Here is a 15737-nt window from a genome sequence, read left to right as displayed (position 1 = left end):
ACTTTTGACTATATATCCCAGCATCCTGTTGGACTTTTTTTTTTTTACTGTTCAGCACAGTGCCTAGAACCTGAAAGGCTATGATCAACTATTACTCCAAAGTCTTTTTCAAATTGGGCACATTCCACATTTTGTTCCTCCCAAAAAATAGTCCTGTCTCATGTTTATGTAGAACTTTACATTTTTCTATATTGAATTTCATTTTGCCGGTTTCCAGGCTGTTCTGGATTCTGTTTAAATCTTCTTGGATTACTTTAGTAGAATTGTTGGCTGAACCTCCTAGTTTTGTATCATTTAAATTGTAATCAAATTTAATTAAAATACTTTCAATGTCGATGTCAAGGTCATTTTCATAAATGAGGAAGACCAGTGGTCCCAGCACCGGTCCTTGTCGGACTGCACTTCCCACAGTACTCTATACTCAGGTAATCACTACACTTTGTGTTCTGCCCTGTAGCCAGTTCCAAACCCACTCTGAAATACCTCATCATAATTCTTACTTTTATTTTTATGAGTCTGTCATGGAACTCATGTAACAAATGATTTTTGTAAGTCAAAATACATATCATAAGCCTTGCTACAATCAAAGCACTTGGTGGCTGCCTCAAAGAATGCCAAATGATTTGTCAGGCATGACCTTCCATTTCAAAAAACATGCTGGGTATACCATAGGATGTTATTATTTATACAAATTATAAATTATGAATTATAACTTGTCTCTAATGATTGAATCCAATATTTTACATGTGATGCAATTTAAACTGACAGGCCTGTAGTTTCCTGGATCAGTACGGTTCCCTTTCATATATATTGACATTATATTACCTTGCTTCCAGTCGTCCGGTATTTCTGCAGTTTCTAAAGACTGCCTAAAAATACCTGCCAGTGCTTTAATGATGATCTTACCAGAGAAGATGAGCTCTCAGACTCAGCACTTTGTGATGTCTATAGGTCACAGTCATTGCATGCTAAACATGACTACTTTCATTTACGTAACATTAAAAAAAACATTTTTTTCTATTTCTACCTACAATAACAAAAAAGATGAGTTTTACTTAAAAGCAATCAAAGACATGACTTTTCTCAAAATAACATCTTTTGGCTTGAATTACAATTAAATTAGAAATTATTCGAAGTCTATCCAGCCATTTACCAAGAGGGTGGAAGGGAGGTGGAGGGGTAATTAAATTGAGTGAAATCTTATCTACCATAAGTGTTTTTAAAACCACAGATAACTTGATACCATTTGCCTGTAGTGTAAGTAAAACAGATGCTTAAGCTGCAAGAAATATGGCAAAGAAGCCGCCATTGGACTCAGATGTACAGGATCAAGTAAACATATGGTGGCAAGGTTATTCCCCATGAGAAATTGCAAAGAAGCTTAAGATTTCTAGGTGCAGTGTTCAGTACACACTCAGAAGGGTCCAGTTCATGGGCAGTAATGTTAACAGGAGAAGACCAGGAAGATCAAGAGGCAGCTGACAAATATCTTGTGGTGTCTAGCAGAAGAAACTGTTTTAAGATTGCATCACAACTACAGGAAGAAACCAGTGCAGCTAGAGAGAAACAAGGTCCCCTGACTACAGTCAGACTGCAGCTATGATCTGCTGGTATTTCATACCCTAACCCTAACCCCTCCACCTCCCTCCCTCCCCTTTACCTCCCGGTTTGATTGGATAGACTTCAAATAATTATTAATTTCATTGTAATTAAAGCCAAAGGAGGATAGTTGTCTCTAAGATTATTTTTAAGTAAAAGTAATCTTTTTGTGTTATTCTAGGGTTAAATTGTACTTTGGCTTGTTATTCAATAATTGTGCATACATTAACTTAATTCTTCTCTACCTGAAGTTTTTTTTTTTAACTGAGAAGAGGGGGGGCTAGCAACACTGCAAGCGAGCCCCCTAGATGGTTTAAGCCTCTTCTGTGATTCCACTGACATTTGTAATAATGTCATAAATTGTTTTCTGTTGTGCTGTTGAAAAAAGTAACTGAAATGAGTTATGAGTGGACCAGGAGTGGGTGGAGCTTGCGATGTACAAACTTTTGCAGGGTGACTGAAGGTCAGTTCAGATTTTTACTCATTGAGAGGACAAGTTGCCCAGCGGTGGGGGATTTCATACACCCCCACAGTGGTGCTCCTGGAACACACTCAGTCTCCTTCCGTATGGAAATTCACTGCTGATTCACTTCCAAAGGCAAGCTCACGGATGTGGGAAGGGGATCCGGTCGTCACCGTTTATATAAATCTGGCCGAAATCTTTGGACACGTGGACCCGTGAATAGCACCTGTAGCTTTTGATAAAAGTTTAGTGAATCTGGCCCCTGAATCCTGCTAAGGGATGAGACGGAGATGGTTCTGAAATGCTGCATGTGCAGTTCCATGCCAGTAGAGGTGAGGCCTCTATTGTCAAGTATAAAATGCTGAAAATTCAAGGCGAGCAAATGTTTCAGCCACAGAACGTCATTAGCATCTAGATGCACTTGGAATAATGGTTCAAGTTAAAAGCCACACAATGTCCAGCAGTAAGGATGTATGTAATTGATTAATAGGACACAGCTGGTACTAATCATGTAACCTAATCAACGCAAGCCTAACACTAATGTTAAAAAGTCCATATAAAAATGTAAACATTAATATACATAACATTAAAATCATGAATGTTACAAGTATTCCAATGACTAAATTCAAAGAGGAGAAAGAAGATAATCATCTCAGACTGATAAACCCTGTATAGGCCACCTTAAATAGTAAACACAAAACAAGAGCATGAATTCAACCAATCAACAACACGTAATGCAAAAGATGAACATATAAAACCATGGAATGAGAATAATATAGCAAAAAAATGACAAATCTACAGAAAATAACTTGAATTGAATTCTTCTTTAAGGACATCTGGGTGCCATACCTAATCGCAGTCTCTGGCTGTCTATAGCCAACTAAGCTAGCTTCACTATTAAATGGGCGTTAGCCAAGTAGCTAGTTAGCCATGGGTAAGCTTTGAGCACATCTTTAAATATTAGCTACTTGTAACTAGCCATTGTGCTATAGTATAGAAACTTAGCTATCAAGTGAACTATTAAAAGTTTTTGGGTGCTTTGAACTTATCCAACAAATGTACAATGTGCTGTTGGCTATTAACATAATACTTACTAGCTACCTACAACATGAACACCATTTCACAACCACTGTTGCGCTGTTTTTCTGTCCTTTAAAATTATTGTAATCACCACTTAATTAATACCACTGCCTACTGAACACCAGCACTTGCATACATTTCAACAATGGGGGTTCAACGACTCAGCAAGTCTGCTAGCCTGTCAGTAAGAGACATTCACTGTTGTTGGCTGGCTAATCCAATCCAATGACTTATTTACTACACATAAAATAATATCTTGCCATAATTTGACTTGTCCATATATGATTCCTACCTTGTGACCTTTGAAATAATGGGTAATCCACACAGACATGCTCTGAAATCATCCAGCACAGTTCTGCTTTTAGACTCCGATAAAGTCAGAGACCTTGACAGTGGCCTTCGATGGGGCACATGAAGTTTGTTCGGATTGCAGAACTTCACCCGCTGTACAGGCTTTGTTCCTAAGCCAGAGCACGTTCTTGGAGTAGTTCCAGGTGTTTGTGCGTACATTTTGTGAGCATCATTGCTTCTGGCCTTTGGCTGTCGTTAACTCAAAGGCTTGCAGCTGACACATTTATGTAAATCATAAATCACAAATAAGACCATTGGTATGAAGTAGTAACCCCCTTTCACGAAGACTACTCCAGACTCAGGGTTAGTAGCTAGCTATCTAGAGCTGGGCTGGCCAGCCTTGCTCCCCGGGGGCTGCAGGTTTTTGTTTTCACCTTAAAGTCAACAACCACTTAGCCTAAGAAACCAGGTGAGGTGAGATGATTTAACTGTGTAATTGACTGCTTTAATTGGTCAATTAAGTTCCAAGTTGTCCACCCCTGATCTAAAGTCCAGTAGTTCATTACGCTTAACTGTTGAAAAAGTTGTGATTTAGACATTTCTGATTGTGTTTCAGCGAAACAGGTTTTTTGCAGTACAGCTGTGTTTAAAACTTGGCAGTTTGAGTTGTGAAACTTCGCTCACTTGTTTCCAGCATTTCTACTGATTTTCTGAGCATACTTGAATTTTGAGTCCAGTTAATTGACCTTGTGACTTTGCAACCTTTCAGTCATGAAACTGTGAACAGTAAAATGCTGTTATGAAAAGCAATATCGTAAAGTTTTGTTATGAGATGTCTCAGATTGGAGTGATTTGGCTCTGAATCCCCTGTGGAGTACACAGGGTGAGTGGGTGGGGTTGAAGACTGAGGAGGAGATTTAAAAAAAAAATTGTAAACGCAGGACCACAGCAAGGCTAAAAAATGCTGCATAGTATACCTTTAAATCGTATCTTAGATGGATGGTCTGATAGCTCATCAAAGAGTCTGATGACACTCTATTGCGTAATCTTGGCTCTGCAAAACACATGTTGTTTATGCGTTAGTGGAGTAGAACTGAACTGGTTTATCCCCTTAAATACAGTGTGTTCTAACATGTTCTGTGTTTTTCATTCTGTATATACAACGAAGCATTTATTTTGCTTCAGTGTGAATGAGACTTTAGCGATAGAAGTGGTAACTTATGAAATACAGTATGTGGGCCTGTCTCTGTGGCCCTTAGTGCTAGGTGCTAGGTGTTAATCCCAAGCTGTTCTCTACATTACGTCCATTACTCTGTCTCTGTGGACTAAAGAGGGCATTAGGAGAAAGTCCCAATAGCCTCTCTGCGTTTCTATGGCTACAGGGAGGAGATCCCTGAGTCAGTCTGTGCTACTTGCAGCCTTTTGTTACGCACTTCTTTCCAGTCTGTTCACAGACCTGGCAGCCACCTTCCCTGTCCTGTTTACGTCGGCAATCAAATCTGCCTTTGTCGTCTTAATCTTGGTTTTATATTGATCCAATCAGGCTGTCTCACTGAAATCTGGAATGTCTGTGTGTGTAGACAGGCTCAAATGAGCTGTCATTCTTCATGCAGCACACTCTCTTATCCTTTTGTAGCACAGCCCTTCGCCTCCTCTGCCCGTCTCCCTGCACTGTGTGCAGGTGACGGAGCAGTTTTCTGAGGCAAAGGCTCATGGGAGTTGTGGTTTATAAATCATTTCTCCCACAACACATTGGTGGCTGATGCAATGGGTTGCACCCTTGGGAGTTTATGTCTGTGTGTGCTTTGCAGATGTGTTTGCACTTGTGTGTGTGTGTGCGCGCGCGTGTGTGTGTGTGTGTGTGTTTGTGTTGCAGTCAGCTGAGCAGGAATGTGGAAGGCTGTTGTCTGGGGTCACATTTTGAGGCAGACTGCAGTCTCAATGAGGTTTATTGCCGATCTTTTCATTGCTTCTCGGCTTGCTGCTCGACATTCGTGCATGGGGATGGAGGGAAACCGAACATGTGCCGCCGTGCTCGGAGCTGCAGTCCTGGAGCACGCCCTTCTGCGGGGAAGGCCAGCCTTCGTACTGAGTAATGTCTAATGGGTTTTTGGACATTCTGTTCTGCAGCAAGATGAGAGTTATGCGCCTCCCTCATAATGACATCCCCGGCGATGAAGCTAAGCCCGTCACCAGGGCATGACATCATGCTTCTACTGAAATTACATATCCACATGAGTTCATCGGTGAACATCATGTAACTAACAATGACTTGCCCCCCTGTTTTTGTTCAGCTTGTCTTGTTTATGCTACTAAATGCATAATTTTATTATAAATCTTTCCATTACATTACAGGCATTTAGCAGATGCTCTTATCCAGAGCGACTTATACACAACTTTTACATGGCATTTACATTACGTCCATTTATACAGCTGGATATATACTGAAGCAATGCAGGTTAAGTCCCTTGCTCAAGGGTACTGGCAAGCCCGCCTTAACACCTGTCTTTAGGGTGAAACATCAAAATCTTGCTTTTCACATTTTTTATTAAGTAGGTGAAAATATTCCCTATGACCCAAAACCCATCAATTTTTCCAACAAAAGAAAGTTATATAATGATAACGTGTCTAGTACCATGTTTTGAATGACCTCATGTGCTTTTGTCTTTTGTGCCTCATTCAGGAAGTGGGGATTGCACACCCAAGTTGAGTTACTTTTTCTCCAGTCACGGTTGCCTTGCCCACAGTTTATCCACCATTATCTGATGAGCAGCTTTGAGGAATTTTCACAGATGTCAGTATTTCTGTTTTTGAGTGTCGTGGGCTCCGGTTGGTTGGCCTGGAAATTCTCACTGCTGAGATAGGGAGTGAGATTTGTCCAGAGATGAGTAAGCATTTCCAATCTTCCCGTGAACTACTTTGACTGGACAGTTGACACAGTTTGGCAGATAGTGTGTGGTTTCCTGAAGGAGTGGACCTCGCACAGATTTTGAGCTGTGAAGTGTTATGTGATTTTGACACTTTGTGTTAGTGCATTTTATATAATGCGTATTTCTTTGCCAAATCTAAACTGACTTGTCATGCTGATATTTGATGGTGGAATAGCTGAGGAGAGAAAATTCCTCTGGAAAAAAAACAACAACAAATGCCATAAATAGCCTCGTGTGCAGGACTGGCCCTCACTGTAGCGTTTCCTAGAAGCCCTTCTGCACGTGTGGGTAGCACAGTCTGTTTCATTTACCCACGAGTTCCATGACGTCATTCACATGGACAAATACCAAACTCACAGAAAAGCTGCTGGAATAGCTGTTAGCACATCTACAACTGTATCTGCATAGTTATTTATTCTGTATATACCTACTCAATAAAAAAACATAGTCACACTTATTATAGAAAGGTACCCTGATCGGCCTGTGTTCAGAGTTGAGTTTATGTGCATGTTTCTGGATTGGGGACCATTCCCTTAGGCTGAGAAGGTGTACTCCATGTGCGCATAGGGAACCTTAGCCTGGCGGGGAGTTCCTGTGCTGTGGCTTTCACTTTGGTCTGGGCTTGTTGTGATAAGCCCTGAGCGAAGTGTAAATCCCAGTTAAAGTATCTCTTGCGGGGTGCGGCCAGTAAAGGCACCAAATCCTGGCGCTGAGCTGACCGCTTCAGTGAGGTTTGGAACCTCAGTGGGTCATTTGTTGGCTAACGCCGGGACTCGGGAGGGCTAGTTTGCCGGGGTCGTTGTTTTCTCCTACTCGCTCTCCAGCGACTGCTACTAGCAGTGCAGCGCCTGCAGCGAGTTGCAGCGATAACGGGCAAATAATGCTCTCCTCCATCGAGCTAATCACCTGGTCTCATCAACCCAATGTGCGGTTTAATAGAGCGGCCGCTGGCTTTGCTAGCATCGCTGGAGGCTAGCGCTAGCCTTCGACTTTTTGGATTGAGATAGGTGTCGTAGGAGAGGAGTCCTACTAGGACTGGAAATTAGCAACAACAATAAAAATAAAAAAGGAGTAAAAATCTCTTGTGATGTATGCCAGTGAAGGCAGTGGTTTTTTGAAATTTTCGGTCAGGTTGATGGAAATTCTTGAAAATGTTACACGGTTGAGTCATACTGTCATTACGTGACTCATTGCTTCTTTCATTCTTTTTCTTTTTTTCTCTTCCCTTCACTCTCTCATCACTAGTAAACGCCCATCTCTATCTCATAATCTCTCACTGTCCATCATTATTCATCTCTGTAGCACGTCTGTCATCTCGCATAATTATTTGGCAGTGATAACCCTACAGAGTTAAGACAGTTAAGACCGTCGTTCCCAGCCTTAGTCCTGCAGACCCCTTCTGTATGCTTTCGTTCCAACTAATGTTATAATCCCAGAATTTTAACAAACTGTTAATTTAAATTAGATGCTTTTCATGTTTAGAGGGATTCTTTACCCTCTTAAGGCACTTTGTCAGAAATAGCTGTGCATGCATTGAGAATTAAAACCCCTTGTTCCCATTGTGTTTATTGTGCTGTATTGCAAACATAAATTACATAAAAAGAGGTCCCAAAATGTTTTTAACTGATCAAATTAAAGACTGAGATGAATTAGCCATTTGGTTTGTGAAGCAGAGCTGGCTTCTGTTGCTGTTGTCCTTGAGGGCAAATGGGATTAATGAATTTTTGAAGACATGTACTAAATTTCGACTGCTTAACGAGCAGGAAATTGATGCATGTTTTTTAAAATTAATAAATTTTTTATTAAGGCTGGTTGATTAAGAGGACGAGGAATTCAAATATTCAAATTGTAGAGCACTGCAGCCCTGCAGGACTGGAGGACCTCATTCCAGGTGTGAACAACTTTCGCTCACTCTCCATCGGTCTCTCCCTCCCTCTCTCTCTCTCCCTCTTTAGGGTCGCTGCACACGAGAGAACTGCAAGTACTTGCACCCTCCGCCCCACCTGAAAACCCAGCTGGAGATCAACGGCCGCAATAACCTGATCCAGCAGAAGACGGCGGCCGCCATGTTGGCTCAGCAGATGCAGTTCATGCTGCCGGGAGCCCAGTTGCAGCCCATAGTGAGTGGAGGGGAGGAGACTAAAGTGAGGGGGGCACGGGCAGGAAGTGGGCGGCAGAGTGACGCCGCGCGTCCGTTTGCGGTCGTGTATGAGCCGTTTGTGTATCCACCGCCTGACATCTTCTGCCCTCCCCTCAGACGACTTTCCCGGTCACGCCCTCCCTGGCCACCAGCCCCAGCATGGCGTTCAGCCCCTACCTGAGCCACATGAACCCGGGGATGGGCCTGGTTCAGGAGCTGCTGCCCAGCGCCCCCGTGCTGGTCCCGGGGAGCCCCACCACCCTCACCATGGGCGGCAGCAACCCCGCGCAGAAGCACCTGCGCACCGACAAGCTGGAGGTACTGACACCTCACCGAGCCTCCATCTGCCTGACTGTGCACCCGCTCTCCACTGCGCTGCCGCCTCCGTTTCCATGGAGCTGCCTGTGTTCCTGCTGCTCTGTCTCTCTCCCCCTCACTCACTCTCCTCCTCTCTGCCTCTCTCACTTTATCTCTCTCTCACTCTCTCAGCCTGGCTTTCTCTCTCTCTCTTTATCTCTCACACACTCTCTCTCTCTCTCTCTCTCTCTGTCTTTTTCTTTCTCTTTCTCACTCTGTCTTTCTCTCTCTCTGGCTCTCTATTGCTCTCTCTACATGAACACAGTAACATACGACACGAGCAGTGTGGCATTTCACACAGTGCTGTTGGCAATGCACTCATGCAAATACCATTTGTATATTTTGTATGTGATACTCTACTTAACTTTGAGACATTATTATTCATACATCTACATCATTCCACAAACCTCAATAAAACGTTATAATAAGGTGTACGTCTTCCCTCTTATATCAACGGGTGATTTCCGTGCTCCAGGCTGCTCACCCTGCGCTGTAGATGGGCTGTCCTTCTCTCATTAGAGGGGCATTATTGACGCAGCTCCTGAGGTCCGTGTGTGCAGGCTGCTGGCAGTGGGCTGCAGGCAGTGAGGTGCAGGGGCTCCCAGCCGCAGGCATGCAGTCTGAGCAGCGGTGCAGCCGGGCCTGAACAGGGCTCATTAAATTCCAGCTCCTGAGCAGCACTGCAGGAGCCTCAATAGGAGTTTGTAGCCAAATTATCCCTCGCTGTGCTAACTGCGGTACCACAATGCTTCGTAGCCCTATTTCTAGCACAGACATAGTAGAAACAGAAGACATTATTGGCCATTTAAATATTTAATGAAAATTCCTCTTTGGCTCGTGGCAGCAACACGTTCGATGCATCTCCTGGAAACGTAACGGGCGTCAGCTTGGACAGTATTGTGGCAACGGGTAATCCGCGTGGCGATATGGTACCGGAAACTCCCGTCACCAAACGGAATCCTGGGAGGACGGAAGGAAGTTGGGGCTGCGTGTGCGGTGAGCGGTGGGGGAAAGTCCAGGAGTCAGAAAGTAAAAGTCCTGCTTGTGTGTCTCTTCAACCCGTGAACTCAGCCAGCAGATTTCACTAATGACTTCTGGTGATTGGAACAAAATACTGGGGAGGACTTTTGCTTTCTGGACCTGGATTTTCCAGGCTGCCTGCTGGTGAGCGAGAGCGATCTGCGGCGACGGTCTCAGCCTCCTCTGCCCCCCCCAACCCTAACCCTAACCCTAACCCTAACCCTAACCCCCCCCCCCACCCCACAGGTGTGCCGGGAGTTCCAGCGGGGGAACTGCACGCGGGGGGAGAACGACTGCCGCTACGCCCACCCGCAGGAGGCGGCCATGGTGGACGGCAGCGAGAACTCGGTCATCGTGTGCATGGACTACATCAAGGGCCGCTGCTCCCGGGACAAGTGCAAGTACTTCCACCCGCCCGCCCACCTGCAGGCCAAGATCAAGGCCGCGCAGCACCAGGCCAGCCAGAACGCCGCCGCCGCCGCCGCCATGGTGAGTGGGGCCGCGCCCCGGGCCGCGCCGGCGGCTCCTCCGCAGACCGAATCGAGTGTAGCACAGTGGGTAAGGAACTGGGCTTGTAACCGAAAGGTCACGGGTTCGATTCCCGGGTAGGACACTTCCGTTGTACCCTTGAGCAAAGTACTTAACCGAAATTACTTCAGTATATATCCACAGCTGTATAAATGGATACAATGTAAAATGCTATGTAAAAGTTGTGTATAAGTCGCTCTGGATAAGAGCGTCTGCTAAATGCCTGTAATGTAATGTAAAAACGGCTTCGAGGGGGGAAAAAAATGGCGCAAAACTCTTTGACAGCCACAGAAGGTGAAGGCACGGGAGGCCGACACCCTGTTCCAAAAGCCTTTCTCTGGCGTCCTCGCCTTTTAATTCCCCCCCCCCCCCCCCCGACGGAGCGATCCAAGGTCGCCGGCCGCAAACCCGATAAGCCAGAGGGACGGAAAATGGTGTCGCGGGACGGGGGGAAAATGGTGCCGCGGGACGGGGGGAAAATGGTGCCGCGGGACGGGGGGGAAAATGGTGTCGCGGGACGGGGGGGAAAATGGTGCCGCGGGACGGGGGGAAAATGGTGTCGCGGGACGGGGGGGAAAATGGTGCCGCGGGACGGGGGGGGAAATGGTGTCGCGGGACGGGGGGGAAATGGACGCCTCGTCAAAATGACGTGCGCTTCGATTACACTTCTTCCCCTGACCTTTAACGCAAACGCGTTCTCCTGATCTCCAAAGCCAGGAGGGACGGGTGGGTCTCTGCTAGCCGCGAATTCACTAACACTGAAAGCTTATTAAACTTTTACGCGCTGGTTTAGCGGGTCGGGGAGCCTGTCCGCCTCTGTTTTCCTTAATTATTGAAGCGGGAGACGGAACCGCAGGCCTTCGGTTTGCCCGTCTGCCCGGCGGCGGGCTGATGTGTTTTCGGCCGGGCTGTTTTTAAAGCTGCGTCTGTTTTTGCGCGGCGGCGCTGAATAATTCAGCGCCCCCTCGCCTGCGCGGAGCGGGCCTTTTAGTCTGACCTGCGGTGCGAGAAACGGGGCGGAGCCGTCGACTCTGCCGAGGGCTGCGGGCTGCAGGCTGCGCTCCGATGGGGGGAGGGGCAGGGGCTAGGGGGCGGAGCTAAGGGAGGAAGCAGAAGTGTGAGCTGCTGTTTTCGAGCAGAGGGTCGGTCGTTCGTCCTTTGTAAGCACTCTGGTAGAGGAGGAACAGCCCACACAGTCAAGTCCATGGATTGTGGTGTAGTTATTATTTAGGAGGGGTTGTGTAATGAGGCGGTGGGTCCTGTGAAAGCTGGGCGGGGCGTAATTAGATGTGTGTGTTTGGTGTGTTCGGTCTGCAGCCAGGGGATGCGTTTGTGCAGGGGTGCGTTTCATCCTCAGCACTGAGTCGCGTGTTTGAGAGAGAACAGCTTTCTTCATTTCTTACACAACGCTGTCGTTACCGCGGTTGCTAAAACTCAGAATAGAGGCGGGGTAAGAGCGGTGAAAGGTACAGTAATGCTCACTATAATCCCTCATTAAAGCACTGAGGATGAAATTCACCCGCGGTGAGAATGCAGATTATACGCGTCCCAGGTGGTTCTGTCCCTTTTTAGATGCTCTCCAACCCGCTGGAGTTTAGTGCCAAAGGATGCTGATAGAGAGAACATAGTGGTTAGGGAACTCTGAGGTTGCAGGTTTGATTCCCAGGTGGGGCATTGCCGTTGTACCCTTGAATTGCTTTTGTAAATACGCAGCTGTATAAATCGATGTGCGAAGATGGAAATGTAAGCTGCATAAATAGCCCTGGATGAGGCGCTAAATGGCTTTAACGTGCATCTAATTGAAATGTGCTGCGGACGCTAGCCGGTGGCTGCCATTGGGCACGATGTTAATTTCCTTTTCGAGAGAGCTGAGAGGACGGGGGTCGAGACGCGCAGGGTTCGATTCCTCAGGCTGTGACGGGCTCCTGCGCTCGAACGGCCCTCAAGCTGCGTCGCCCCCCCCCCCCCCCCCGCAGGTTCCGAGCCCGGTGGCGAGGTCTTCCTTCGCGCCGTCTCGCGCCGCTTTCCGGACTTCCTGCGGTCGTATTCTCGCTGTCTTTGAGCCAGGTCACCAGTGTCATTTTTTTGTCCCGGTCGTCTGGCTGTTTTGTCATTTGCTTTCATGTTGTTGCGCTGTGCCCCAGAAGCAGTTGCTCTGGCAGATAAGGAAGGCACTCGGAAATGAAGGTTCAGTAGAGGTAGCCTACATCTGTGTTCTTTACCGAGCGTATTTCCCAAATGTACCGTGAAAGTACAGTAATGTTCTATTTGGACACTAATAAGTACCTTTTACTAGCAAAAATGGTACGATGAATTTTGTATTGCTGGTTAGGGGTACAGTTATGCACCGATAGGGTACCACCCCCGTGACAAGCATTTGTACTTTTTTTCTGTGTGAGGACTATCTGCAGTTAAGGCAGAAAGCACATGCGACTTGTGTAGGCCCATGATTACTGGTCCTCAAAGACATCAAGGTTTTCCTTGTTTCTTACTGGTAAACATTATTTATGTCCGGGTATATTTCGAATCAAGCTGAATAACTATAGATACACGGTATCAAACAGTGAAGTTTTTAATTGACTATATTCCAACCGTGAGAATGCTCTTTCTTTATTAGTTTTGTGGTATTCCTGTGTGACGGTTTATGATTTTCTCCTTGATTTGCATTATGTTTTGCATAGGATTTCATTTTGGTGTGTGTTGTAAGCCTCCTCATGCTTAACATCCTGTTTTGGGTTTTTTGTTTGAGTCCTCACTGTAGTCACGTTGAAAGATACGATCAGGGTTGGTAAGATGGTAAGATGCTGGGTGAACACAATAGTATGGCCAATAACAAAAAGCCAGCATGCTCACGTCCCCAGTGTTATAAATGTAATTTATGGATGGGCAATGTTTTGACCCAAACAAGGTCTTTTTCCAGGACAAGCGTTAGCGTTGCCTGCTAACCCAGATCAAGCATGCGGTCCGTCCACTAAAACAAAATGTGCCATGCTACCTGTGACCTGCCAGTCTGGCCTTTCCGTTCTGGCACGTCCTTCCGTGCGTTCAGTGCCATCGCAGTGACCTTGCGCAGGAGTGCGGTGATCTGCGCCCGTGGACGAATGAGTGCCACCGGGTCTGTGTGTACTTTGTGTGCGCGATAAAACCAACGTAATCCAAAGCAACACTGGAGCCCAGGGCTTTGCATGGGTACAAAGTGGTACATGGTGTGCGTGGAGGGCATGCTGCGGCTACTAGCAGTCAGTTAGATAGGCCAAGCTTTAGCCCAGGCTAACTGCTAGGGAAGCAGCTTGGTAGCTGTCTAATTAGGCTGCAAAAATTAGAACCCCTTTTGGTCCCAGAATGAAATTACAATTTCACATTCATTAAAATGCATAGATAGATATGTCGCTACAGTTCTAACTAGAGTTGTTGGAAATGCTTCCCGACAACAAGCTAGTAATTTAACCTGCAGCATGTTGCAGACCTTCAGCGCTAAACGCCAGGCTAGCTCACCGTAGAACTGCAGGCAGTTCACAGAGGCTGGTTTGACAGACTGAAAGCTACGAGGTTATACAGCCACAGTGGTGTATAAGGGCTCCACCACAGGCAGGGATGATCGCTGTTAGCCACTCCGTGCCTGTGGCTGCCGGACTGCGTGGAATTTGCGTCTCTCGCTCTCACGTACCCGTGGGAAAGCAGGATGTGACTCCACGCTGGGTTACACCCTCATGGAGAATTCTCTGCTGTTGACTTGCATCGAAGGCTCGGAGGAACGCGAGCGAAATAGCAAACAACTAAACGTACGAATAGTTAACTACAGTACCGCTATATTATCAAGGTGCATCTTCTGGTGGTATAATGTAATGATTCACTGCAGTAATCATTGCTGTAATGCTATACCCTATGACTCTTCTGTGGCCTGTTGCTTACCAATCACACGTTATGGGATGTGTTGTGTTTGGGGTGGCAGTGTAGTATATTGGTTGGAGAACTGGGCTTGTAACTAAGACTGTGGGCTTGATTCTCAGCTGTAGACTCTGCCAATGGGGCTCTTGAGCAAAGCGCTTGTCCCGGACGGCTTCAGTACAGTATCCAGCTGTATAAACGGATTGTATGTGTAGAATGTAATCTGTGTGAGTCGCTCATGATATGAAGTCCGCTGAATGCAGGAATGTAATTAAATGTGTGGTCGCGTGGTGTACTCCGGGGACAGAACCATAAGCTTTTTACAGTACTCTGTAGTTTGTGTTCGTATTCACCAGGGAAATATGTCTGCCGGGATAAGGCAAACACGCAGGCGTGTCTCCGCGTATGTTTATTGCTCTTGATTTTACTGAGGCCCGTGCGTCAGCGCGCTCCAAATGAGAAGAAAGCGCTGCCGTTCTCTCTCTTCACTTTGCTGAGAGGAACAGCCAGGGTTTCGATACCCTTGCAGAGGAAATGTGGGCCGAGGGTCGGCTTTGTGAGCCCGGACGTGTCCGCGGCTCGAGGTGGCTCTGTTTGCTTTACCTAATGGCACCGGGCCACAGTGGGGGGGGGGGGGGTGGGGGGGGCGCTTTGTGTAGGCCCGGTCAATGGACTCATGAGCAAGGGCCGGAGGAAGTTGCGCAAGACTCAAGAAAACACGGCGTCGTCCGACGTGTCTCTGTGCTGACGGCTCCTCAAAAGCGAGTGAGCACGATAAAATCACAATCGGGAAGTCGATTAAGAGAATTCAGTGCCCATAAAGTACATCATTTCTCAAGTGGGTTTCAGCTTTAAGAAGGAATTGTTTCGTATAAGCAATGCACGGTTCAAATGTTTAAACGATCCATGAAATGTGTCACTGGTTAGGTACGTTTAGAAGCCCAGAATTCACGATTGGGTTTGAAGCCTGTTTAACTGGAATTGCTTTTTTTTTACCTGCCGTTACTTTTGCATAAAGCGACCCCTTGTGGTCACAGGCAGGATGAACGACGCGCGTTACCTGCTCAGCGGAAACCGGCTGTTATTGCGAGTGAGCTGAGCCGTCTGACGGTAATAATAATAACCCCCCTCCCTGTGTGTGCCCCCCACCCCCCCCCACCCCACCCAGGCCCTGCCGCATGGGGCCCTGCAGCCGCTACCAAAGAGACCGGCTCTGGAGAAGACCAACGGCGCCGCCACGGCCGTCTTCAACCCCAGCATGTTCCACTACCAGCAGGCCCTGGCCAACATGCAGCTCCAGCAGCCCACCTTCATCCCCACAGGTGAGTGCGGGAGCCCTCCCCCCCCCCCCCCGGGCACGCTCGCACCCGCGCAGTCAGCGCAGGCACACACCCGCTGCTCAAACGCCTGCGCGGCAGGGAGGGGAAACGGGGTCACGGGG

General features: G+C 47.0%; 1 protein-coding gene across 12 annotated transcripts in view; it reads left to right on the top strand.

The window, feature by feature from the left end:
• LOC118236467 (muscleblind-like protein 3) overlaps window positions 1–15737 on the top strand; it is a 45807-nt gene that overhangs the window by 15407 nt on the left and 14663 nt on the right. For all 12 annotated transcript variants that reach the window (XM_035434883.1, XM_035434882.1, XM_035434888.1 and 9 more), the window contains 4 exons: window positions 8319–8483; window positions 8621–8821; window positions 10127–10369; window positions 15465–15618. In XM_035434883.1, coding sequence (XP_035290774.1) covers window positions 8319–8483; window positions 8621–8821; window positions 10127–10369; window positions 15465–15618 — 763 coding nt within the window. The remainder of the gene's footprint in view (window positions 1–8318; window positions 8484–8620; window positions 8822–10126; window positions 10370–15464; window positions 15619–15737) is intronic.

This window comes from Anguilla anguilla, chromosome 9 (assembly GCF_013347855.1).
Source record: "Anguilla anguilla isolate fAngAng1 chromosome 9, fAngAng1.pri, whole genome shotgun sequence".
Lineage (NCBI taxonomy): Eukaryota > Metazoa > Chordata > Actinopteri > Anguilliformes > Anguillidae > Anguilla > Anguilla anguilla.
This window is presented reverse-complemented; position numbering and strand designations above follow the sequence as displayed.